The 27,748-nt window shown below is 43.4% G+C and overlaps 2 protein-coding genes across 2 annotated transcripts in view; one reads left to right on the top strand and one right to left on the bottom strand.

The window, feature by feature from the left end:
* Nucleotides 1-2,047, bottom strand: part of LOC129704915 (uncharacterized) — a 61,016-nt gene extending 58,969 nt beyond the window's left edge. The window contains exon 1 of the mRNA XM_055648325.1: nt 1,855-2,047. Coding sequence (XP_055504300.1) covers nt 1,855-1,877 — 23 coding nt within the window. The 5' untranslated portion in view covers nt 1,878-2,047. The remainder of the gene's footprint in view (nt 1-1,854) is intronic.
* Nucleotides 2,048-4,849: 2,802 nt separating this feature from the next.
* On the top strand, nt 4,850-19,099 carry cav4a (caveolin 4a). Its single transcript, XM_055647765.1, has 3 exons — nt 4,850-5,153; nt 14,499-14,686; nt 18,628-19,099. Exons 1-3 carry the CDS (start codon nt 5,010-5,012, stop codon nt 18,776-18,778), a joined length of 483 nt encoding a protein of 160 aa, XP_055503740.1. The 5' UTR covers nt 4,850-5,009; the 3' UTR covers nt 18,779-19,099.
* The last annotated feature ends 8,649 nt before the right edge of the window (nt 19,100-27,748 follow it).

Below are 27,748 nucleotides of genomic sequence, written 5' to 3'. Positions count from 1 at the left end.
TCCTACACTCCAAAGAACAGCCTCTCTTTATAACTCAGAACTTTATAACTCATGTGTCCTCCATACCCAAATCTATTTGTGCACCCTTTCCAGTTTACTTGCATCCAAGAGCTTTACACAGTACTCCAAATTAGGCCTTACCAATGTCTTGCATGGCTATAACATGATGTCCCAACTCCTCTGCTCAATACCATGACAAATGAAGGCAAGTGTGCCAAATGCCTTCATCTCCACATTGTCCACCTATGTTGATAACTTCAAGGGACTATGTACCTGTGCTCCATTGTCTCTCTGGTCTACAACACACCTCCGTTTACTGTATGTCCTAGCATAGTTTGTCCTAGCATAGTTTGTCCTACCAAAGAGCAACACCAGACATGTGTTTGAATTAACCTCCATTCACCATTCCTTTTCTCATTAGCATAGTTAATCAGAATCCTCTCCAATAGCTTCCCTGCCACTGATGTGAAACTCACCACCCTATAATTTCCTGGAATATCCTGTTCCCTTCTTAAACAGAGGAATAACATTGGGTACTCTCCAGTCTTCCAAAACCTCACCCACTGTGAAGGAAGGTAAAAAGATCTTCGTCAAAACTGCTGCAATCTCCTCTCTTAATAAGCTGGGATAGATCACATCAGGCAATGGGGATTTATCCACCTTCCAACCTGTCAAGAGCCCTAACACCATCTCCTTCCTGATCTCAAATTGCCGTCGCAGACTAGTATTCTCCACACTCAACTCACTGTTCTCTATGTCCTTCTCGTTGGTGAATAGATGCAAAGTACTCATTTAGTTCCTTGCCTACATCCTCTGATTCCAAGCACAAATTCCCCTCTTTATCCTACCTTCTCCCTGGTCATCCTCGTTTTTAAACATTCATATAAAAAAATATAATTTAAAAAAATCCAACACCAGTCATTCATGGCCCTTTTTGGCCTTTCTAATCGCCCACTTGAGTTTTTTCCTACTTGCTATATATTCCTCAAAAACCCTATCTGCTAATTTTCTTAAATTTAATACATTTCCTTTTACTTTTGACCAAATTTACAACCCCTTTGATCATCCAAGGTTCAGTTACCTTGCCATCCTTATCCCTCCTTCCTACTGGAACATGTTATTCTTGAGCCTATATCAGCAGACTTGCAAAGGACCCCCACTTTGAACTCTTGTTGCCCTTCAAGCCAGCACCACCATTCAATGTGATCATGGTTGATCATCCAAAATCAGTACCCCGTTCCTGCTTTTTCCCCATATCCCTTGATTCCATTATCCCAAAGAGCTATATCCAACTCTCTCTTGAATACAACGGAGAATTGGCCTCCACTGCTTTCTGTGGCAGAGAATTCCACAGATTCACAACTCTTTGGGTGATACCCCCCCAGTCCTACATGGCCTACCCCTTATTCTTAAACTGTGACCCCTGATTCTGGACTCCCCCAGATATTTATTGCTTAAGCGATGGATTAATTTCCAGACTCAGGGTTCAGAACTGTGAGGAGAGTTTAGCAACAATGGCACATCTATCAAAGAGGCAGTTGAGGTGGGTGAAGGCAGGGGGAGAGGGGAGGGGGGGGGGGAGGGGTAAATGTAAAGATCATGCTGTTAAATAAAGCCAGTCTTACTGCAGAGGACATAAATAAATAATTAACAACAACTCCTCCCGCGGCCCCTGCTACCTGTGGCCTTTGCTGCCACCGCGAGCTTTGAAGGGCTCCCCTCTGGTGGTCGCAGGCGACCAAGTTGGGCGATGGGCTACTGATTGCACCCACGCACCAGAACTGCAATCGTTCCGGACCAGAGTCTTTACAGCGGGGGATCAGCGAGCGCGGTGGGTGCAGCGGGGCCGAATACCTGAGCAGCGGCTGCCTGTCCATCGGCCGAGCAGTGCGGGGCTCGGAAGCGCACGGGAGTCCTGTGTCCACAGCCGGAACTCACTTGTACCTTCTCCCTCCCCGTCCGAGCGCTTTAAGTTTCGTTTTCCTAGCCCTTGTTTTCCACTTTAAAAAACACACACAAACTCCGCCTTTCAAATGGGAGCGAGATACGCAGAAGAGACCGTCACATTAGTCCCGTCCCACACGGTAGCGGAAATGACTTTATTGTCAATAGCTAAAGAGTTGCCACCCCAAATGCCGCAGTTTAATCCAAAGATCTTATAGCGGAGATCTTTGGTTTAATCTTTGGCAGCGTTGATTGAACTGCAACTTGCCGTTGTACATCTCCCAAGCATGGCTATTTGACAGGGGAGGCATGACAATCGAGTTGGATCCAGATCCAAACTAGGTCAAAGAATCATAGATGTGCAGCACACAGAAACAGGCCAATTGCCCCATTGTGACTAGATCACAATCAACAGCAAGATGTACAGGAAGGAGATAGATAGCTTGGTAACACGTTGGCAAGACAACAATCTCTCCCTCAGTAAAATGAGGGAGCTAGTCATTGACTTCTGGAAATGAATTAGCATACACGCCAAATATCCCCAACAATGTATCCGTGACCAATCACATTGAAGCTATGGCCAAGAAAGCACCTTTACATCTCTTCTTAATCGGAAGACTTTAAGGAATTTGGGCTAGTCTTCCAACAACTCTTACGAACTTCTACAGATGTACCTTAGAACGCTGGCGGTTTTATACAGTGTACTCGGCATCAATTACTGGGGATGAATGACTAGGTGAGCCTTTATGCCAGAGGGGTAGTTTGTCCTTCTCATTGGCAGGTATAGCGATTTTTGTGCTGTAACAAACGGTTCTGAGCTCAGTAGCGCAGAGTAATTAGCGGGGCAAGCTGGGTATATACATTGAACCAGAGGGAGACGCAGCAAGCTTTGCTGATGAGGTTCAATGAAGTTGGACAGAAGTCTACTGAGCATCCTAAGCCTTGGCTCAGTCAGCCTGTCTCCAGGCTGCAGGTACCATGCAATATGATTCTCCTTCCCTATCACCTGCTGGAGAAGGTGTTCAGTGCTGGCAATGGGCCCCACTGTCGTTGGCAATCATTCCAACGTCCTTTCTTCACATTGGCAACACCAATGGCAGGGCCAGGCACCATCTCCACCAGATGAGGGAGGAGGAGGACCTGAACCTTGTGAATAGAAGCTCGGATATTCAGCCCAACAGTACCCTGTCGGTACTGCCAATTGTTCTGTATTGTGTACTACACTCTGGAATTCATTCCCTCACCCTCGAAGAAAGAATTTCAGAACCAGAGGACAACTAATGCTATCATATCTCATATCTTACATTACCCTTGGGATGAATTAATAGACGGGCTTTTCTATTAATGAGAGTGCAACTTTACCAGAGGTGCTGTTTTAAATGATGTTTCAAATGCCACTTTGAAACCAATGCTCCTTAAAGTTCCTCACCCTGGTCTGTAACAATAATGCTGAAGTGGAGATGATTGAACTTCAAGTTCCTTGGCGTAAATATCACCAACATTTTGACCCTGTTCAACAAATCAACATTGCAACCATTAAAGCACACTGACACCTCTACTTCTTCAGAAGACAAAGGAAATTTGGCAAGTCTCAATTGACTCTTATCAGTGTCTACAAATGCACTGTAAAAAGCATCCTGTCCAGATGCACAACAGCTTGGTTTGGCTGCTGCTCTGCCCCACAACGCAAGAAATTGCAGAGAATTCTAAACGCAGCTTAGTGTATCACACAAACCAGCTCATCCTCCATCAACTCCATCTATACTTCATGCGGCCTTGGGAAAACGGCCAACATAATCAAAGGCACCTCAAACCCAGTCATTCTCTCTTCAACCCTCTCCTCCTGGGCTTGAAAACACGGGACAGCTTCTTTCCCACTGTCATTAGACTCTTAAAGGGACTTCTCATTTGCTATAGATGAATTCCTGGCTCTTAGCCTGTATTCGTTGAAGTTTGGTGTGATGAGGGGGAGCTCATGGAAACATCCTGGATAATGAAAGACCTAGGTAGCGTGGACGTGGAAAGGACGTTTTCAGGATTGGGAGGGCCTAGAATCAAGCAGCACAGCTTCAGAATAAAAGGATGTACTTTTAGAATGGAGATGGGAGGAATTTCTTTAGCCAGAGGGTGGTGAATCTGTGAAATTAATTGCTGTGGAGGCCAATATTTAAAGCAGATTTTGATTGTTTTTTGATTAGTAAGGGTGTCAAAGATTACAGGGAGATGGCAGGAGAATGAGACAGAGGGGAAAAAAGATCAGCCATGATTGTATGGCGGAGCAGACTCAATGGGCCTAATGGCCTAATTCTGCTCTTATGCCTTGTGGGTTTATGGTCTAATTCCTGATTTTCCAATCCACCTTGTAGTAAACCTTACATTTTATGTTCTACATAAACTTCCTCTGTGGCTGTAACACTATCTACTGCGCTCTGTTTATTTTTTCTTTTGCACTACTCGCAGACTCATGCATGGTAAGATTTGCTGGGGTTACATGCAAAACAAAGTTCTTCGCTGCATTGAGGTATACGTGACCATAATAAACTATTACCAATATCTTCAAAATCACCAGTTACCATTGGGGTAAGAGCAGATTTGGTGATTGAGAAGAAGGTGGGCTGGTGGAGTAGCAATTAATATGGATGCAGGCTAGTTTAATTGTTGGAATACTGCAGCCTCTCATGAAATGCTTCCACTTTCATTAGCACTCGGACGACAAAGTGTATATTTAGTAAGAAAAATCTGCAGCCCAAGGTCCAAACAATCTGTATTTATTCAGCATTAGGCTGAAAACGCCGAAGCCGGCTGCCATTGGCACACAGCGTTGCAATCAAGCATTCCTTTCCCCGATATGTCAGATGCAGAATATTCTCTGGTGCTGCGGGAACAGCTGATGCCAGTGAACAGGCTGATCACATAGCAAGGGCCGTCCAACACAGCTATAGGTTTACATGGGCTGGGTCTGCAGCCTCTGCAACTCTGTGCAGAGCTCCGGCACGAGCCCCTGCTACGGCTGCTGTCCGTCCCGCCTGCCCCAGCACTGACGCCCCACAGTCGGATGTGCAAACATGCTCACTGACGAGCACTTGAACGAAACCAAAATTGACCTTGGCGACGAACAAGGGCAACCAGATCAACATGCTCCAGCAGACAAAGGGCAGATCACGTCTGTAGAAGAACGGGACCCCAGAGGTATCAATGCCCATTTAAAGGTGAGTTCTGCTTGGCCTTTACCAGGGCCTGTGCAAGCAAGGCTGCATGCAGTGGGATAGGGATAGCGCAGTGCAATCAGAGAGCTGGCCCTAACCTTAAGCTGGTAAGTCAGACTCCCCTTTAAGGCCGACAGCTGAAAAATACAAAGGGAATATTTTTGGTAGTTCCACTCTTGCTGGGGAGCTTCAGTTCAAGAGAGTTTGGGTTAAAGGATTAGTCAAGAGTCAAGAGAGTCATGAGTGTTTACTTGTCACGTGAACTGGGACTGGAATAATGACACTATTACTTGGTGCCACTTTAAAGGCACATTAAATGCAACGATGCCACAAATAAATGTGCAATAAATTCTCAGTTATATTAGTATTATACCAGACTATAATAGTGAAAGTGTGTAAGAAGGAACTGCAGATGCTGGTTTACACAGAAGATAGACTCTGGAGAAAAAGGATGGGTGAGGAAGGGTCACAACCCGAAACATCACCCATCCTTTTTCTCCAGAGATACTGCCTAACCCGCTGAGTTACTCCAGCACTTTGTGTCTATCTTCGATATAAACTAACATCTGCCGTTCCTTTCTAAATATCATTTATCCAGGGATGTTGCCTGACCCACTGAGTTACAGTACCAGCACTTTCTGCCTTTTTGAGTGGTGCATAGTCTCTCTGAGCTATTTCATTGCACTATAAATGCATTCTATCTTTTGATAATTTAGCACCTAAAATATGAATGTTTACGGTGGGCGTGCTATTGAAAGGGAAGACAAGTAGTCTAGAAATTAATGGTATCAATCACGTTTGTTAGAGGTTACAGGACCTAATTTGTTGTTACCCAGAGTAGACTGGTGGAAATTATTTTCAGATGAAATAGCGCAGATGTGGAATTAGACTGGACATCCCTATGCAATGTCTATTTTAGCATGGCTGATATTTTCCTGGTGCCACACATGCACCAATTGATGCTATTATTTGTGTAACCCGCTTGTGCTTGTATAGACTGACATCAGAATAGGAAGCATGCTACAACCATTGACGATCAGACTCTGTAATACAAGGAACGCATTACGCCAGTATATTCGTTTTTTCATTATATTAGGGTATTCTCTGCTGATGTTGGGTGACCTAATTAAACACCTTCAGAGCAGGCTGCAAGCTGCTCAGACACCTTTAAGGTCTACAGAGTGCACTACCACTCAAGAGGCAGTGCTTTTTCCAGCATTAAGGTGCTGAGACACTTGTTCTGTGGGTGCTTCAAGTGGTGGCACTGTTGGTGACACATCATTACTAAAAGCATCTTACACCCAGGGCCAGGTGGGAAAGGATCCTGAGGGCAGTAGGCAAATATGTGGCTATATCAGAGCACTTATGCCACGTCCTATCTGGATCTCTCCCATGAACAATATAATTGCAGGGCTAAAAAAGAAACAGTTGTAGGAAATTGTGGAGGGAAATGGAGAGACATCACATTTGCAGGCCCAGGTTCGATCCTGACTGCAGGTGTTGTCTGCGCAGAATTTGTACATTCTCCCCGTGGCCGCGTGGGTTTTCTTTGGGTGCTCCAGTTTCCTCCCACACTCCAAAGATGTGCAGGTTTGTAGGTTAATTGGCTTCCATACATTGCCCCTAGTGTGTGGCATGCAAAACTGGGATAACATTGAACTAGTGCACGGGCAATCGAAGGTTGCTGTGGACTTGGTGGGCCACAGGGCATATTTCCACTCTGTATCTTTAAACTAAACTGAACTAAACTGAACCTGCATCCTGATGTAGTCTTTACTGATGGATAATGGAGAATCTCAAAAGCTGGTACTACCTGGACACATAGAACCTGAAGAACAATTGCTATCCTTGCAAAATACAATTTCCTAATGCATTCAGGTGAACCACTCCATACAACAATCTGTAACACCATCCCTATGAACCAATAAATACGTTAGACAGCCCAGTTGATGCACAAAATATCATCACATCATGATTTGATTGTCTAGCTGCACTGATTATAGCGTGTGAATGAATGAATCCATGCTCCAATTAGTTTCATGATTTGCCACAATTCACTGGCAGCACAGACCTAGAGAGAGTGGATGTGGAGAGGATGTTTCCAGTAGTGAAAGTACATTGGACAAGAGGTGCGCAGCCTCAGGATGAAAGGGTATATTTTTAGAATGGAGATGAGGAGGAATTTCTTTGGCCAGAGGGTGGCGAATCAGTGGAATTCATTTTTTTGTTTGGTGACCCATTTCGACTTATGTCAGTTCATGTGATAAAAATTAGAAAAATCTCTTGTAAAACCACTCCACCATCCTCCGCCGGAACAAGCATTTTATGTTTTAACAATTTCAGAAAACCCCTCATTCTGTACTGAAGCCTTAGTGCCATTCAGTTTTGGAGATGGTACACACTGCAGCCACTGCATGGCATTAATGGAGGGAACAAGCATTTTATGTTTTAACAATTTCAGAAAACCAGCCTTTCCACTTTGGATAAGCAATGGCCAACACTGATTTTGTTTTCCCTCTATCATAATTCATCTCCTTGGCTCCTCCAGCCAAATCATCAGCAATTAATAACGTTTTACCACTCTGTCTTAGCCAACAACATCGAGATTTGCACCAACAGAAATTTTGATTGCTACCCTTTTATTTATTCCACCCTCTACCCCTTCTCTGCAACGTAAATCTGGTTTGGTTTCTAAATGTTTTCAGTTCTGATGAAATTCACTTGAAACCTTAACTTGGTTTCTTGCTGAAGAGATACTGCCTGGCGAGCTAAGTGCTTTCTGTATCCATTGCTCCAATGTTTTTCAATACTGTATGGTAAACTTTGTCCGAAATAGTGTTGAATTTCTTAACCGTGGTTGGTCCTGGGCTAATCCAGGCAAGTGGAAAGCATTCCATCTCACTCCTGACGTGCCTTGTAGGTGGTGGGAAACTTTTAGTAGCAACCTGTGTAATTCCAAATCTTTTGTCGGATCTTACTTTTTCCCCAGCATTTAATGCCCAATCTTAATTTCCCTTTCCCTGCAAACAGTCTCTCACGAAGGTTGTGATGAGACATCTTCTTGAGCCATTGTAGCTATTGTTGTAGTCTTTCTTCCATAGTGCTTTTAAAGAAGAGGTTCCACAATTTTGACTTGGTGTTGAGTTTAGAAGAAAGAGGGGCAACCTCATTGAAACATACAGAATAGTGAAAGGCTTAGATAGAGTGAATGTGGAGAGGATGTTTACACTAATGGGAGGGTCGAGGACTAGAGGTCATAGCCTCAGAATTAAACGATGTTATTTTAGGAAGGAGATGAGGATAAATGTATTCAGTCAAAGAGTGGTGAATCTGTGAAATTCTTTGCGACAGAAGGCTGTAGAGGCCGTCAGTGGATATTTTTAAGGCAGAGATAGATAAATTCTTGATTAGTACAGGTGTCAGAGGTTATGGGAAGAAAGCAGGATAAGGGGTTAGGAGGGAGAGATAGATCAGCCATGATTGAATGGCGGAGTTGACTTGATGGGTCGAATCGCCTAATTCTACTCCTATCACTTATGACCCAATGAGTAATGATGGGAATGGTCTGTGACTTGGGGAATTTGGAAGTGAGCATTGACATCAAAGAAGACTTGGCAAGTTTCCGAAGATGTTCAAGACTACAGCCATGACACGGTGCTGGTGGAGATAGTGAATGGGATGCCAGTCAAGCAGGGTGCCTTGTGTTGCCAGATGCTGTACTCCTTGAGCATTGTGAGGTCTGCAGTCATCAATTCTAGCACAATTCACATTGATTGTAGTATTAGTAACTTGTCCTTAACATGTAGGTAAGTGGTAGAATTTGAGGTGGAGGGCAGAAGATATGAAGGTGGGGTGAATGGTGGCACCACCTTCATATAGTGGCAACTTCCCTAATGGTGACTAGGTCTCCTGTAGCGTAAAAGGCCTGGACAGGGTGGAAATTGTTAAATGTGCCAAAAGAGTTTCCTTAAACAATATATGGAGGGCCCCTCTAGAAGGTGTACAACATCACACCTCCTATTGGAATGAGGCAGGGCAAGTGACTGAAGTGTCAGTGGGGGGAGCACATTGGAACCAGTGACCAGGGAATTCTACTTGTTTTAAAGTAGTTGCAGTAGTTATAGAGAAGGATAGGACTGGCCCACAAGTTAAGGTCCTAAAGTGGGGCAAGGCTGATTTTAGAGTTATTAGGCAGGAAATTGCAGAGGGCGATTGGGAGACTCTGTTTGCAGGTAAAGGGTCGGCTGGCAAGTAGGAGACTTTTAGAAGTGAGAGTGGATCAAGAGTACACAGGGAACATGTTCCTCTCAGGGTGAAAGAAAAGGCTAGCAAGTTTATGGAACCCTGGTTGACGAGAGTTGTTAAGGCTCTGATCAGGTTGTTTGAACTTCATTTGAGGTTCAAATGACAATAAATAATTGTATTGTATTGTCAAAATGAAGCATATGTCAGATTTAGGCAGTTGAAATCAAGCAAATCGCTCTGCGAGAATGTTGGAGGAGACTTAAAAAGGCAATCCGGAGGGTAAAATTGAGAAATTGAGCTGGCAGGCAAGGTAAAAGAAAATCCCAAGGGATTCTACAGGTGTTTTGATACTAAAAGGGGAAAAGAATAGGTCCCCTCAATGATCAGCATGGCTGCCTCTGTGGGGCAACCACGTGATGTGGGAGATATTAACTGAATATTTCTCATCTGTTTTTACTGAGGAATAGATCATGGAAGTTAAGGAAAGGAGGTATAGGAATTGCAATGTCTTTGAATTACATAATTATAATTACGAAAGATAATTTATTGGTTGTTTTATATCAAAGTCACGTGAGTGACTACATGAAGAGCCCACAGCAGCCCGCTGAACACAAAATTAACTTACCCGCCGGAGCAGTTTCAAACTGCTCCGACTCGCGCGCCATGTGTCGACGTATTGACGCGCATGCGGCTGGCGAGCTCTTTACGTAGTCACTCACGTGGATGGGCTGCGACGTTTTCCTTTGGAGTGTAGGAGACTGAGGTGTGATCCGTTGAGGTGTCTAAGATCATGAGGGGCATGGATAAAGTGAATGTTCACTGTTTCTTTCCCCAAGGTAAATGATTCTTAAACATAGATTTAAGGTGAGTGGGAAGAGATATAAGAGGGAGCTCGGGGGCAATGTTTTCACTCAGAAGATAGTTCATATCTGGAATGAGGTGTCAGAAGAAGCTATAGAAACGGATACAATTATGACTTTTACCATTTGGACAAATATATGGATAGGAAGGATTTAGAGGCTTGTGGGCCAAATGCAGGCAAATGGGACAGCCCAGTGTGGCTACTTGATTGGCATGGACAGCATTCAGAGCATTATAGCTTCGTGATTCGGTGATTTTAATAACATGGGATTAGTGTAAATGGCTGTTTGATGGTTGGCACAGTTTTGATAGGCTGAATAACCTCCTCCTGCAATCTGTGACAATGTTGCTGGTTCTCTTGTCAATGGTGGACTCATGGGTGTAGATGGCATGGGTTTGGACACTGGTAATACCACGAAATGTAGGGAGAAATGGTCAGATTTTCTCTTGCCTTTCTCTTTGGTAACACAAACGTTACTCAACATTGCCAGCAAATGCTTGAATGTTGTCCAGATTTTACTCCATGTCACCGAACTGTTTTGTTATCTGAGGAGTTGTGAATGGAACTAAACGCTGCAACCGTTTGTGACGAGTCTCATTTCCAACTACATTGATGACCCCGTGTCAGGACGGCCCCCTGCAGTGATATCCTGGGTCTAAATTGTTTGTTCTCAACTAGCACAGCCATCTTCCTTTGGATGCTACACTCGCAGTCAATGGAACATTTCCCCCTAATTTACAATTTTAATGCACAATTTAATGTTATTGGCATTCCTTAATAAATAATAGAACAGTACAGACGATAGACACAAATGCTGGAGTAACTCAGCGGGTTAGGCAGCATCTCTGGAGAAAAGGAACAGGTGACATTTCAGGTCGAGACCCTTCTTTAGACTCTTCTTTAGACTCGTCCTGAAACATTACCTATTCCTTTTCTCCAGATCTGCCTGATCTGCTGAGTTACTCCAGCATTTTGTGTCTATCTTTGGTGTGCACCAGCATCCGCAGTTGTTTCCTACACATGCAGAAAAATACATACCAGGAACAGGCCCTTTGTCCCTCAATGTTTGTGTTGAACGATGCCAAGTTAAACTGTTCACATCTGCCTGTACATGATCTATAGCCCTCCATTCCCTGCACTTCTGTGTGCCTATCTAAAAGCCTCTTAAACGCCACTATCGTATCTGCCTCCATCACCACCTTCCCGGCCCTCACTACTCTGTGACAAAAAAACCTACTTAATGCCATAATTTTTTTAAAGCTGCCTTGATGTCACTGTTTCATCTCTGTCGAAGGCCATGATGATTTTAGAGTCAACAAGTGGATTACAACAGCACTGGTGAGCAGATTATTGGTATGTAAGTGCTACTTGATATTTTCATTTGCACCACATTCCAATCTTTGCCAGTGCTTGCAAATGGATTGATGAGATTTGTATATTTCTGAACAAGATATACCTGACCTAACTGGGCAAATCTTCACTGTTGGGGGATGAATACCAGGTGTGTACTGGTGCAGTAGCTTGGCCAGAGCTGTTGTTTGTCTGTCTTCAGCAACATAGCTAGGATTCTTTTGTGGCCGTTATTTGATGTACAGGGTGTGCAGTCTATTTCTGCTTCTGCTGTTGTGGACCTAGGCTGTTTCCACAGTTAGCACCTCATTTTTTAAGTAAACTGGGGTTACCTTTTACACTTACATTGAGGCCGGGCTGGTAATTGTAGAGTAATGGACATGTCAGGGCAGCAGGTTACAGATTGTGGGGCAGTTCACTTGGGCAGCTACCGTGTGTGTGGTTTTTAGCTCTTGAATTGTTTCTCACAGTCTGTGAATGAATGTAGACATTATCATAAATCCTTTCCAGCTCTCTCCTCTGTCCCTCACTCTCTCTCTCTCCTTTTCCCTCCCCTCTCTCTCTTTCCCTCCTCTCTCTTTTGCTGTCTTCCTCTCATATTTTTCCCCCTCTCTTCCCGTCCCTCTCCTTCGTTCTCCCACTTCTCTCTCTCCTTCTGTCCCTCCCTCACCCATCCCTACCCTCTCCCCTCTCCCCTCTCTCTCTCTCCCTCTTTCACCCACCCCCTCACCCACATCTCCCTCTCTATTTTGCTCTCTCACTCTCTCATTCTCTCTCTCCTTTCTTATAGATTATCCATAAAACTTACTGCTTTCACAAAGCTTGTGCTCACCAGCTTGCTAAATTCCTACTAGTTCAGTGCCAACTTCTTTGTTCTAAAATACTTCTGTGACATGCCTGGGGGATGCTTCAGTACATTTGAGCTTCTAATATAAATGGCTGTTTTAAAAACTTTCATTTGTACCATCTAGGTGCTGAGTTGGAGTTTCTATTTGGCCCTCTCCTCTCCTCTCCCCACCACCCACTGCCTCTCCATGTGTCGCTGCTTAACAGCAAGTATTTCATTCTGGAAGATAAAAATACCAGCACAGCTGTTGCAGGAACCATCAACCCTGATCATATCAAGCCCTTCCAGTGAGACCAGAGCAGCACTTAACCCATGGTTGTATGTGTAATATTCAACATTTGCAGTTAGAAAAATGAAGAAAGCTGAATATGTGCAAGCAGTTGGCATTGACAGTAATGCACTGCAAACATGTATCTGATACATGACGTTTCCTGATGTTGTTTTGATTTAGCCCAAAAGTCATTTATTTTGAATAGGATAAAGTCTCCACTAAAATAGCAGGCACAGGAATGATATCTGAGTATTTTAATCATCTACCAGGGAATGATAATTTATGTGCTGCACTTAATACATTCCGCAGTGTTAACATAAACTGGGCAGGTTCAGGAATCAATACCGCAGCTCTTGCCGCACACTATATGGCGCTGTGGCGTCTCCTCGCAATATAGCACCAGTTTGTGTTCATGAGCCAAATGGCTGAAGGGATAAGAACATAAGAAAACAAGAAAATAGGAGCAAGGATCGAATAGGCCCCGATTCCTCAAGCCTGCCTCCCTATTCCATATGGTCATGGATGATCTACACTGGCCTCATTTCTTCATCTGTGCCAGATCCCCATAGCCCTCAATTCTTTGATCTTTCAATAATTTGTCTGCTTTCTCTTTAATACTTCCATTATCTCCATAATCCTGGGGCAAAAAAAATCAAGAGATTCACCATCCTCTTTAAGAAGAAGTTCCAATGCACCTTGGTTTTAAATGTCTCCTGCAACAAAATCCCCTCATTCAACTTTCTTCACTCGTGGAGACATCTCAACATCTCCCTCAGGATCTTATATGATTCAATAGGATTATTTTCATTCTCCTCTAAAGCAAATGCATCCAATTTTCTGAGCATGATAGGACAACCCGCTCATTCCAGGAATTAACTCAGTCCACTGGGAATTAGCCTAGTCATCCCAGCATTTAACCTGTGGTAAGTCAAGGCAGGGTGGGGATTGGAGTAGTTCAACACAGAGGTTAGAGGGTTTGTTTGAATGATGTAGGCACTGGATTAGTTAAGGATTAAGACTTGAAAGGATTCAAGCACAATCATTAAAATGTTAAATGTTGGGACAGGAACCCATTGAAGATCTAATATTGTGTTGACCAGAACTGTACACAATACTCTATGAACAGTCTGACTAGCATTTTGTAAAGTTGCAACATAACATCTCAACTCTTATATTCTATGTTATGACTTATGAAAGCAAGCATGTCAAATGTCTTCTTCACCACCCTTTCAACTTTCAGGGCCACTTGCAGGAAACAACGGAATTTGTCCCTTCGGTCTCCCTGTTCTTCAACATTCCTTAGAGCACTGCCATTTACTTTATGTCTCCTGCCACTATTTGACTTTCCAAAATGCATCAGCTCACACGTTTCAGGATTAACTTCCATCGGCGATTGCTGTCATCAATTGCCCATCTTGTTGTAGCCTCAGACAACGTTTCTCTCCACTAATTTTCGTGTCTTCAGGAAGCGTATGCATCAGAGTTCCTGCACTCACTTCCAAGTTGTTAATATATGTGACAAACAACAAGGGTCCCAACACCGCTTCTGATAGGAAGTCACAGAAATTGGGAGGAGCATCCTAACGCCACTCCAGTCTGCCTCCAATGACCAAACCAATTTTGGATCCAATATGTATTTGCCAGCCCAAATGAGCTTTAACTTTTATATTGGGGTACCTTGCCAAATGGCTACTAAAGTCCATATAGACAACATCTACTAGCCGGCCTTCATCAATTTATTTTGTTAACTTTGTTGTATTTTTCTCTATTAAGGTAAACTTTGAAGATGTGATCGCAGAGCCTGATTCGATGCACAGTTTTGACAAAATCTGGATTTGGAGCGACGCCTTATTCGAAGTATCCAAATTATGGTGCTATAGAATCATCTCTCTTATTTTTGCTGTACCTGTGTCTTTATTCTCTGGAATTATCTTTGCTATTTTGAGTTGTCTGCATATCTGGTGAGTTTAACATATGCAGAGTCCATTGATTAGTGTCAATGGTTTCTGTTAAGTAACTGGTGAAGTTTCCGAATATACATTATGGACCTTTAATGTTTTATTTTGACTAACATTGTCGCACTTTCTTCCCTCCTGCTCTAAAGTCCTCCCTCCCTAGAGTAGGCGGAGAGCTCCCTTTACCTGAGCTGAGGCCATTCTTCATAGTATAACCATGCTCTGGGCCTTGAGAGGAGTATCATCAGATACCCGCACATATGTTTTGGAGCGAAAGCTTCCTGGCGGTTTGAGAATCTTGGCTGGGGTGAATTTTTGGAGAGGCTTCTAAGTATTCTTGTGCATAAATTGTATAAAGTTAGCAGGCAGGTGCAGCGTGTAGTTAGGAAGACATGGCATATTGACCGTTTAACACGAGGGGGGTTGAGCATGCAGGAACATGAACTGTTGTTGATTTTGTACAGTGTGTTGGTGGGGCCAGACCTGAGTGTAGCTAAAGTCCCCTAATTTCAGAAAGGATATGCTAGCTTTGATGGCAGTCCAAAAGAGATTCATTAGACAAATTCCTGGAATGAGAGGGTTGTTCAGTCCTGAGAGACTAAAATTGTTGGATCGCAAGACTAGAATGATGTGGGATGTTAGATTCTCGAGGGGCATTACAGTGTGACTTTCTTTCTGAGATCCCCACACTCTCTGAAACCAATTCTGTTTGTGCCACATGATATCATGAAACGAGAGCAATGTGTATTTTAAAGGATTGGAAAACATCTTGGCTGCTGTTAAAGAGGGAACTGCAGATGCTGGAGAATCGAAGGTTACACAGAAAAGCTGGAGAAACTCAGCGGGTGCAGCAGCATCTATGGAGCGAAGGAAATAGGCAACGTTTCGGGCCGAAACCCTTCTTCAGACTGATCAGGGGTGGGGGTGGGTGGGGACAAGAAAGGGAAAAGGAGGAGTAGCCGGAAGGCTGGAGGGTGGGAGGAGACAGCAGGGGAGCTGAGGAAGGGGAGGAGACAGCAAGGACTAACAGAATTGGGAGAAGTCGATGTTCATGCCCCCGGGATGCAGACTCCCCAAACGGAATATGAGGGTGCTGTTCCTCCAATTTCCGGTGCTGCTCGCTGTGGCCATGGAGGAGACCCAGGACAGAGAGGTCGGAGATGGAGTGGGAGGGGGAGTTGAAGTGCTGAGCCACCGGGAGGTCAGCTTGGTTATTGCGGACCGAGCGGAGGTGTTCGGCGAAACGATCTTGGCTGCTGTACTGAGTACTTGTGTGAAACAAGTACTCAGTACAGTAATTCACATGGCCCTTTAAGTCACACGACCCTTTCTATTGTATTATGAATGGTATGATCTTAACTTCAGTTCAGTAACCTGTCACTCTCTTGGTTATCAAGTAGCCTTCTACCTCTGCCTTAAAAATATTCAAAGACTTTGCTTCCACTATCTTTAAGGAAGATACAGTAGTTCCAAAGACTGGAGAACCTCTGACTGCAAATATTTTCCACAGCTCGGCCTAAAATTATTTTAAACCAATTAGGGCGGCATGGTGGTGCAATGGTAGAATTACTGGTTTACAGCGCCAGAGACCCAGGTTTGATTCTGACTACAGGTACTGTCTGTACGGAGTTTGTATGTTCTCCCCGTAACCTGCATGGATTTTCTCTGGGTGCTCCGGTTTCCTTCCACAATCCAAAGACGTACAGGTTTGTAGGCTAATTGGTTTCGGTAAAATTGTAAATTGTCCTTTGAGTTAGTGTGCGGGGATCACAGGTTGGTGTGGACTCGGTGGGCTGGAGGACCTGACTCCACGCTGTATCTCCAAACTAAACTAAACTAAACAATAGCAATTAGTTTCTTCTGCAAGACAACACGGCTTCTCCACAACCACTCTGCCAAGATCCCTCAGCGGTTATATGTTTCAATCAAATCTCCTCTCACTCTTCTAAATACCCTCACCCACAAGCCTAGGCAGCCCAACCTTTCCTCCTCAGACAACAGGTGTGGAGATACTGCTCCAATATTTGCCGTGCTATAGCTTATTTGGACACAGCCATGCATCACACAATGCATTGTAATTCTTACCCAGATCACGTGTTTTTGTGACATTGGTTAAAGGGTATAATGGTCAGGACCAGGTATAAGTCCCAGCTCTTTGGAATAGTACCAAGTGAGTGTTTACATCCACTTGGTCGGGCATTTAGTCTGGCTTTAATATCTGGTGCAAAAGATAGAACTGAAAGTAGCGCAACGTTCCCTCAGTACTGCTCTGGATCCAGTCCCAGCTTTGTTTTCAGTGCAAGGGCATCAAATCATAATATACCTGTCTCAGAATCGGATGATCAGAGTCTCGTGGATCCACATCTTCTGATTTCTTAGGCAAGGGTGTTGTTACTAAACTATGCCTGACTCCCTGAATTCGGCGAACACCGCCACTCGGTCCGCATTAACCAACCTGATCTCCCGGTGGCTCAGCACTTCAACTCCCCCTCCCATTCCGAATCCGACCTCTCTGTCGTGGGCCTCCTCCATGGCCAGAGTGAGCACCACCGGAAATTGGAGGAACAGCACCTCATATTCAGCTTGGGCAGTTTGCACCCTAGTGGCATAAACATTGAATCCACCAATTTCCCGTAGCCCTTGCTGTCTCCTCTCCTTCTTAGCTCTCCCTCACCCCTCGGGCTCCTCCTCTTCCCTTTTCCTTTTTCCTTTCTTCTCCCCCCCCCACCCTACATCAGTCTGAAGAAAGGTTTTGGTCCTGAAACGTTGCCCATTTCCTTCGCTCCTTAGATGCTGCTGCACCTGCTGAGTTTCTCCAGCACTTCAATTTTCCAGCATCTGCAGTTCCTTCTTAAACAAATTACATTGGAGTAACATCTGTAGATCAAACGCACAGTGATTGGAACCTGGTCTTTCTTTTGGAAATGACAGAATCAATTCCTGGGATGAGAGATTTGGTGTAAGAGGTGAAATTAAGCAGACTGGATCACTACTCTATGGAGTTTAGAGGAAGGCTGAGTGAATGTACTAACAAACTCCCATGTGGCATGACAGGTTTGACAAACAGACAGGGACACAAGAAAATAAGAGCAGGAATTGGATACCTGCTCTTCAAGCCTGCCTCACCATTCAATGTGATCACATCTGATCTACTCCAGGCCTCATCTCTTCTGCGCCAGATCCCCAGTACCCTCAATCCCCCGAAACGTTCAAAAATGTCAATAACATAACCTCTCTGGGGCAGAGAATTCCAAGAGATTTACCGCCCTTTGTGATGTTAGACGCAGGACTGATGTTCCAACCAACTGGGGCAACTACAATCAGTGTCACATCTCCAGGGTAATCTCCACAACCCTATAATATATGAAACGCTCTGCGCACTCCTCCACCCTTTCACCTCTCTCTGACCAATGAATCTCCTTAAAACTTACATCTTATGCCAAGTTTTTGGTAGCCTATCTTCCGTTTATGTAGTGTATTATCTTATCCTGTTTGACAAGAAGTCAGTGAACCAGAGGATCCAGAGCTGTAGAATTCTATGTGTCAGAAGGCAGTGCAGATACTGGTTTACACTGAAGATAGACACAAAATGTTGGAGTGACTCAGCTGGACAGGCAGCATCCTGGGAGAGAAGGAATGGGTGAAGTTTTGGGTCGAGACCCTTCTGAAGAGGAAGGGTCTCATCCAGAAACTTTTCTCCAGAGATGCTGCCTGTCCAGCTGAGTTACTCCAGCATTTTCTGTACAACTTTATGACTCAAAAGTCAAGAGTCAAGAATGTTTTATTGTCATATGTCCCAGATCGAACAATTACATTCTTAGTTGCAGCAGCGCCACAGAATATGTAAACATGTAAATATGTAAGTTGTTCTTATTGTTGCAAAGTCTACTGTGTGACATCATGATATTAGTTTTAATAACTTGTTTCCATCGTTACCCTTTATACAGGTGTGTCATGCCCTGCATCAAGAACTGCTTGATGAACATGCCTTCCATTCAGGCCATCTGGGGAACAATTGTGGACGTGGTCATTTCTCCTTGCTGCGAAAGTATGGGCAAATGTTTCAGTGGCATCAACCTGCATATTGCACGGGATTAAAATTCCTCGCTGTGGCAAGTGGTCGATCTGATTGACCTGACAGACTGGATTTTGCGTTGTTTTGCTGCCCAGGGTGCGTCACTGTACAGAACTCGTACAAAGCTGTAGATTCTAACACCTTTGCTCCTTTCAATTCATACCCTATGCTGGGCATTTTCAAAATACTCCATTTCAGTGGCAGCTTCTGAATTATCTTTTTTGTATTAAATAAATTCTGCAAACCGATGCAACAGAGCTGGAAAAAAAATCAAGTAAAGACAAAGCAATGTATGCAATTATGTAAGACCTTGTACATTCTGAAATAAACTTACAGTATGCTTATTGGTGATTTTTTAATTTGTGAGCTAACAGTGTTACTGCTCCCAATTCAGTTCTATTAATGTCCTTTTGATACATTGTTGTTTTAGCTTAAGTGACCAGCTGAACCATTTGAAGTCATGAAGGTTTTTTAGGGAGTAAACTCCAACTCATTGGTTGCTTTAAATATGGTAACGTTACACCAGTTACCAGGTGCCTGGCTGTTTATGGAAACATCCGCCAGCACTTTTTATAATCCATTTCAACTCTGTACATCCTGAAAAAGAGCCATGCAGTATTTTACACTCGACAACAAATGGGCTGAATGGCCTCTCCATTTCACAGGATTTTTCAATGACCCCCATTTATTTTCATGAACAATGGCTGCTGCTCTAACTAGCCTGAAGCATTTTACCGTATTCTTCACTGGAGCTTCCATTTATTGACCCCCGATATTAATTGTTAAAAAAAGTGATTCTGTTTGCCTTTTGTCTCTTAAAATCATCCATTTATAACATTTTTATGTTGCCATGCATACAATTATTGAAATAAGGGTGGAAAATACTGGGAAAGGTCAGGCAGCATCTAAGGATGAGGAAAGAGCTAATGTTTCGGATGAATGATCTTTGCCTGAGGAAGAGTCTTTAACCTGAAATGATAACTCCATTTCTTTCTCTCAGTTCAGACTTTCCTTTAGACTTTAGACATACAGCACGGAAAACAGGACCTTTGGCACTGAGTCGACCAGCGATCATCCCATACACCAGCACTATCCTACACACTAGGTACAATTTACAATTTTACCAAAGCCAAACCTACAATACAATACGGTTTTATTCGTCACATTGCACATAAAGTGCAAGTGAAATGAATTTGCCAGCAGCGGTACAATGATAAAGAACACACAAATACACAATTAAAAAATGTAACACAAACATCCACCACGGCATTCATCACTGTGGTGGAAGGCACAAAGATTGGCCAGTCCTCCTCCATGTTCCCCCGTGGTCGGGACCTCAACCCTCCGCAGCCGTCGCAGACAAGGTAAAAAGTCCAGGTAAGTCCAGAATCGGTGCCTCCCCACCGGAGACCGCGGCTTCAGGTTGGTGAAGGCCGCAGATTGGCGGTCGCAGATTTAAAGTTCCCGCCGTGCCGCAGCCAGATGCACCGCAGACTGCAGGGCCGGAGGTCTGGAGCTCCTCTCCAGGGATCCCTGGCGAGGGACCCCGCTCCTGATGGTAAGTAAGTCCTGATGGTAAGAAAGTCCCCGCTGTACGTCTTTGTAGAATGGGAGAAAACCAGAGAAAACCCACGAGGTCACAGGGAGAATGTACAAACTCCATACAGACAGCGCCCATAGTCAGAATCGAAACCGGGTCTCTGGCACAGTGAGGCAGCAATTCTACCATTGTGCCCCTGTGCCGCCAATAAGTTGTTTCCTGGCCTGTTGAATATCTCCAGCATTTTTTGTTCTAATTTAGATTTCCAGCAGTCTTTTCCTTTTTAATTATAATAAAATCCCTGCGACTTGCTGCTTTCACAAATTTATAAAGCTTGGGGATATTGCATAACATACAAAAGTAATGCCTGATTCTATTTGAAAGACTTACATAAAGGACATTTATCATCTCAGGATGTCTCAAAGCATTTTACAGCCAATACAATACTCCTGAAGTGGAGTTACTATTCTAGTGTAGGAAACATGTCAGCCAGTTTGTAAATCTCCATTACTGGAACTATGATAATGGCAGTTATCAGTTTTACAACGGATGTTGTTAATGGGATGAGTTTTTCAGATAGTGCCATCGTTAATTTTATTTTACCAACAGAAAAGTTTAATGGGGTCCGAGTTTGATGTCTCATCTTGACACCACTGGTCTTCAATGATGCAGCAGTCCCTCGGTACTGCACCAGAAAATCTGTCTTGATCTTTGTGCTCAAATATCTAGAGTGAGGCATGAAGAAAATGTGCGGATGAAGAGATGAGAGTGCTCATAATAACATGAGATCATAGAACCATGGAAATAGGCCCTTCAGCCCATCAAATCTGTGCCGACCATCGAGCATCTATTTATACTAACTTTAATTTCGACACATTCTCATCAGATTTTAGTCCTCCTCTAGTCTACACCTACCTGCTTATTAGTGGCAATTTACAGTAAGTATTTAACCTACCAAGCTGCACATTTTGAGGAAACTGGAGCACCCAGTAGAATCCATCTGATCACAGGGAGAACGTGCAAACTCCATAAAGGCAGCGTTGAAGATCAGGATCAAACCTGGGTTATTAGAGGTTTGAGGCAGCAGCTCCGCTAGCTGCACCTCTGTGCTGCCCTGCACCACCTTTAGTAGACCGTGCTTGGAATGACGCACGCTCCCCCCCCAACAGTATTAGCGTTGTGGTGCAAGGAGCCGACAAGGAGCCTTAATTTTTTTCCCCCTCTTTCCTCCTTCATCTCCCTAGTCAACACCTCCCATAGATAGGTCATTGTAATTAACAAACCTTCATCCCAGTCCCTCAGCCAGCAACACCACCACGTGCGACATCTGGGCACTCTTGGTCCCCAAGCCATTTCAGTCATTCCCTTTGTTTCCTCCATCATTTGGCCCTCCCTACTCACAACTCACTTGCCTTCGCACTTTACTCAGTTCTGATGGATGGTCTTCAGTTTTCTGCCTCCAAGGATGCTGCCTGTTGAACACTTTCAGCTTTTTCTGCTATTATTCCCTCATTGCTGTTTGGAGTGTGAGCCTGGTTTATGTGCTTGTCTCTGGAAAGGAATTTGAGCTCTCAACACACAGGCTCAGAGACCAAAGTCTTACCAATATAGTTATGTCTGACACTGCCATTTGATTTATTGTGCACTGGAGATCCAGTAGTAAAAATAAATGATGTACATGGATCTTATGAAGAAGCGTTATGAATATTAGGATCAGCGAGACACTCTAGTTTATCCATCTTGCAATCCTGACTTAATTAGTACTCAATACTTATTGTATTATTAAAAATAATTCAATTCCAGTTGAAATTACTGACAAATCTAATTTTATTGGCTTTCTCTGGGGTTTATTCTGTACATTCACCATCACGGACTGCAGACCCTTGTCAGTTAATTATGAATGGGCTTTAGTTTCCGTATATCTCTTAAAAATTAAATTTCCTGAACTATCCATATTCCCAGATAAACATCCTCAGTTTGGTCATTCTTTCCTCATGGCTGAGACCTAATCCTGATTCAGGTGTCCTTTATTTTACCATTGGAAAGCTAACTTTGATACAGTTCTACCTTTCTCATGTCCTCGTTCCCCTGTTTACAGTGAGATTATCAATTATTTTTAAAATATGGTGAAATTGGTCATAAAGATCTTTGAAACAGTTATAGGAAGGGCACAATCCAGAAAAATGTGCTATGTGGGACTTCTGTGATTTTGAAAAGGAACTCGCACTTCTTTTGTACAGTGAACAGAGAAGGGCAATAACCTTGGCCTAAACCTAGCACTTTGATGCAATCGTAAAGGCCATCAACATTTCTACTTTCTTTGAAGATTGAGGATATTCGGTATGTGAACGGTACTGTACACTGACAATGACAATTAAAGTTGACTCTGAATCTGAATGAATATTCTCTTGATTTATTGACTGGTTGCATCACAGCCTGGTTTGGTAACTCGAAGGAGATTGTAAAAAAAGTCACCTATCCATGTTCTCCAGAGATGGTGCCTGACCAGCTGAGTTACTCCAGCACTTTGCTTCCTTTTGTGTACAGAAGGAAATGTTCAGTCCAGTTGGGAAAACTCAATCAAAAGCATTTGCTAATACAATCAACACCAGGTTAAAAAAATCCCAGCTCTGCTTGATTAGTGCTTACAAAATGTGTGCCATGCAATCTGACTTCTAGGCAATTGTCTTTAAAGTAAAACCTTGGTGATTCTCTGCTCTGCAAAGTTATAACTCAATCCAGTTCTAATAACTTGGGCAGACATTGCAGCAATTTGCTTGGCAGAGGATGATTGAGATGACAGCTATATCTCCTGCTTATCAGAAAAATCTCATTGCATGCAGACAAAGCTATTTGTCCATGGTTTCCTACAGCTACATTTACATACAGAAGTAGACATCTGGGCAAAATTCTATTCTTGCTATTCATGACTGTAGTTAATAAATGAATTAGAATGGCCCCCAAATGGTTTTATATTGGAATGTGGCATTTTTCCATGGCAAAAAGTAGTTTTTCATGGCAAGTAGTTTTGTTGGATATGTTGAGTTATAGCGTTCCACCTTCAGATCAGATTTTATACACAGACTATTTGGGTTTGAGACAACATTCTGTTTGCTGCCAGGATTTCATTATGGAAGCCGTGCAGAATATAAATGACTGTGGTCAGTTTGAAAGATAAACCATTTCTTTTGAATAGTGAAGCAAATACCATGCTATTCTTATAAACTTCAGTCAAGGTTGAACATGTTACTCTGGCAGAGTGTTCTCCCTCAGAAGTCTGGACTATATTTTTTTCTGTGATTCTCAGTCAGGAGAAAGAATTCACAATAACACTACAAAAGTTGGCTCGGTTCTTTTGGATGAATTACTGAAAATGCAGCTGGTGACAAACATTTAAACACTGACCATTTTCAGGTGCTATCTGCTGTTGGTATTAGGTTATTATTGTCATGTATACAGTGAAAAGCTTTACAGTGTGCTATCCTTTTAAATGAGATTGTCCTTTGTATGGGTATAATCAAGCCATACAAAAGTAGTGCAAGGAGAAAAAAATACCAGAATGCAGAATATAGTGTTACAGCATTGAAGCATTACAGTTATAGAGAAATATGGAAGATAGACACAGAATGCTGGAGTAACAGTGGGTCAGCCAGCATCTCTGGAGAAAAGAAAAACTACATAGATAAATGTAGTCCAGCGTTTGCAATTAATCGGCAGAAGGGGCTGAATGGCCTTCACCTGCTTCTGCTTCTCATGTTCTTGTGGTTTCATTATACTGCTCTGGGTTGGAGGATCAGGTCAACACTCTAATCTATGGGAGCACAGCCCATTAGTCTGATAACAGAGGGATAGAAGTTGTTCCTGAAACTGATGGTACGTGCTTTCAAACTTTTGTATCTTCTGCCTGATGGGAGAGTGGAGAAGTGGGACCGACTCGGGTGCAAAGGGTCGTTGATTACGTTTTACTGAGGCAGCATGAAATGTAAATGGAGTTGACAGCAGGGAGCCTGGTCTGGGCGATAGACTGGGCTACATCTACACTTGGCTGGAATTTCTTGTGGTCTTGAGCATAACTGTCCCCAGACCAGGCTGCAATGCAACCCGTCAGTATGCTTTCTGCGGTGCATCTGTAGAATTTGCTAAGAGTTATTTGAGACATGCCGAACCTCATTAGACTCCTGAGAAAGTAGAGGCATTTGTTTGTCTTTTTGGCCATAGCTTCAAAGTGGTTGGTTCAATGTGATTGTTGGTGATATTTACACCTAAGAACTTGAGCACCATTGATGTTGATTGGGTGTGTACTCCGCCAAACTTCTTGAAGCCATTAACCATCACACGTCTCAGTCACCCCGGAAATGCTCAAGCACAAGGAATGGTATTTTAAGATAGACACAAAATGCTGAAGTAATTCAGTGAGTTCGTGAGTTACTCCAGCACTTTGTGTCTATCTTGTATATAGGTCTGGTACAGTCTCCCTACATAAGGAAGCATATACTTGTGGTTGAAAGAATGCGGTGAAAACTTATCTGATGTAACCTTGCGATAGAGGGGCCTTCATATGAAGAGAGATTCAACAGACAGGCTCTGTGCTCTCCAGAGTTTAGAAGAATGAGAAGTGATCTCATTGAGATGTAATAGTCTTAAGGGGTTAAACGGTAGATGAAGTGATGATGTGTCTGCTTGGCAGTGATGTCTAAAACCAGGAGTCACAGCCTCAACATAAGGGTAGGTTATTTAGGGCAGAGATGGGAAAAAAATTCTTGATCCAGAGGGTGATGAATATTTGGAATTCTCTGCACAACAGGGCAGAGGACGTTCAATCACCGAGTATATGCAATAAGGAGATCAATGGAGTTCTTGATATTTGGACTATTATGGAGTTAGTGCAGGAACAGGGACACTGAGGTAAAAGATCAGCCATAATATTCATGAATGGGGAAGCTGGCAGTAGGGGCTGAATGGCCTCCCCCTGCTTCTGCTTCTCATGTTCTTGTGCTTTCATTATGCTGCTCTGGTTTGGTTTGGTTTAGTTTAGTTTAGAGATACAGTACAGTCGGCCTACTGAGTCCACACTGACCAGCGATCCCCACACATTAACACAGCCCTAAGTACACTAGGGACAATTTTACATTTACACCAAACCAAATAACCTACAAACCGGTAAGGCTTTGGAATGTGGGAGGAAACAGAAGATCTCGGGAGAAAACCCATGCAGGACACGGGGAGAATGTACAAACTCCGTACAGACAAGCACCCATAGTCAAGATTGAACCTGGGTCTCTGGTGCTGTAAGGCAATAGCTCTACCTCTATGCCACCGTGCTGCCCTGCTGTGGTCTGCTGTGTTGGGTGGTTATATGTTACAAAGCTGTGTCTGTAACGGTGGGGTTAGAGTTATGTATATCATTGTGCTCTGCTCTGGCGAGGTTCTGGTTATATTACATTATGCATGCTGTGCTAATACAATATGAAATAATTTTAAGTTGCAACTTTGGAGTCCAAGAATTTGTACCTGGAAATAAAAGCCTGGTATGAATAAAGTTGATCATGATGATTTTCCAATGGTTTGATTTTCAATTAAATGATCCATTTCTGTAGCAAAAAACAGTGTTGGAGGAGCTCAGGAGACGAGGCAGCATCTGTGAAGAGAAAACGACAGACAACGTTTCAGGTCAGGACCGTTCATCCTTCACATCATTGATGAGGCGAGGCCACACAACTGCTGTGGCAGTGATGCTTGCCAAGACCTTACCATGGATGTGTGGTCAGGCAGCCGAGTGAAGAGTGGCACAGTGGCTCAGTGGTAGAGTTGCTGCCTTACAGCGCCAGAGACCTGGGTTCGATCATGACGATGGGTTGTCGGTACGGAGTTTGTACTTTCTCCCCTTGACCTGCATGGATTTTCTCCGGCTGAATAATTCTCCTCCCACACTCCAAAGCCATACAGGTTTGTAGGTTCATTGGCTTGGTATAATTGTAAATTGTCCTTAGAGTGTGTAGGATAGTGTGAGTGTGTGGGGATCGGTGGTCGGCATGGGTCAAAGGGCCTGTTTTTGTGCCGTGTGTCTCTGATTACCACACTCACATATTGGGCATTCAGTTGTAAAGTCTGTGAGGAAAGACTGGTGAATTAGTGCTTTAGAGCATGGACAGGAAAGAGCTGAGAGAGATTAGCTTTGAAGAGATAGATTTATCTGGAAATATATTACTTTATCTGCAACATGGTCACTCTCCTTCAACTCTCTCATGTGGCTCAGTGGCTGCCACATTATTCATTTGCTTATTTTTTTATCCATGTCTGAAACATATCTCGGGACATATTTTACTCTCACGCAATGATTTTATTTAGAATCTAATATGGGATGGGGGGGGTGGGGGGGGGGGGAAGGGTGCATTTCACAGCTAGATAAAATAAACACTTCGACCATAGTAACTTTCCACGCCCTGATCTATTTCAGTTGAAAGAACAAACTACACAAATCATACCGAGCATATTCTGCGACTAGTCTCTAATATAGCAAGTTGAGCGCATTTTAATTTTTATACTGTTTGATATACCATTGTGTTCCCCTCTGGGAATAAATTGAATTTCATTACTACTTTAAATGGGGTCAAGGAAAGAGCGTTCACGTCGCAGCCCTGTTTCCACCAATCTTTCCACCACCACGCACAGGAAGCACAAGAAGCGCAAGCCGAAGGGTGTGTTCAGCTCTGGCTGAACAACTTCTAATCTTGTGTGTGGACTCGACAAGAAGAAGACTACTTTAATTGGTAGCTAATTTCCAACAATAAATGCTGTAGACAAACATTGCTCAATGAGAAGATTATATCAGATTTGTAAAGCAAACAATTTTTCAAATAAATTAGAAGATAGACACAAAATGCTGGAGTAACTCAGCGGGACGGGCAGCTTCTCTGGAGGGAAGGAATGGGTGACGTTTCGGGTTGAGTCTGAAGAAGGATCTCAAACCGAAACGTCACCCATTCCTTCCCTCCAGAGATGCAGCCTGTCCCGCTGAGTTACTCCAGCATTTTGTGTCTATCTTCAGTTTAAACCAACATCAACAGCTCCTTCCTACACAATGTTTTGAAATTGATGGGAATATTCTGTATTGTGAGTTGTTGAGGAAACAACTTGGATAAGATTTTTCATGGAGAGACACAAAGTGATGGAGTGACACATAAAGCCAGAGAGCATCATTGGAGAATATGGATATGTAAAATTTCAGGTCGGGACCCTTCTTCAGACTCCAGTTCCTTGTTTCTACACCAAGATTTTTCATAATCCATTATTCACATAAAAGATATTGGATATGCTGGTTGGCTCTATTGTGGTTGTGCCTCTATTAGCTGGTGTGCTTCAGGTTTTCTTTAAGATGTGCACATTCACGTTCATACTATTAGTCATGTTGACGGTTATATTGGTGCAGACCTTGGTGTGCCTAGGTACAGTA

The sequence above is a fragment of the Leucoraja erinacea genome, chromosome 16 (assembly GCF_028641065.1).
Source record: "Leucoraja erinacea ecotype New England chromosome 16, Leri_hhj_1, whole genome shotgun sequence".
Lineage (NCBI taxonomy): Eukaryota > Metazoa > Chordata > Chondrichthyes > Rajiformes > Rajidae > Leucoraja > Leucoraja erinaceus.
This window is presented reverse-complemented; position numbering and strand designations above follow the sequence as displayed.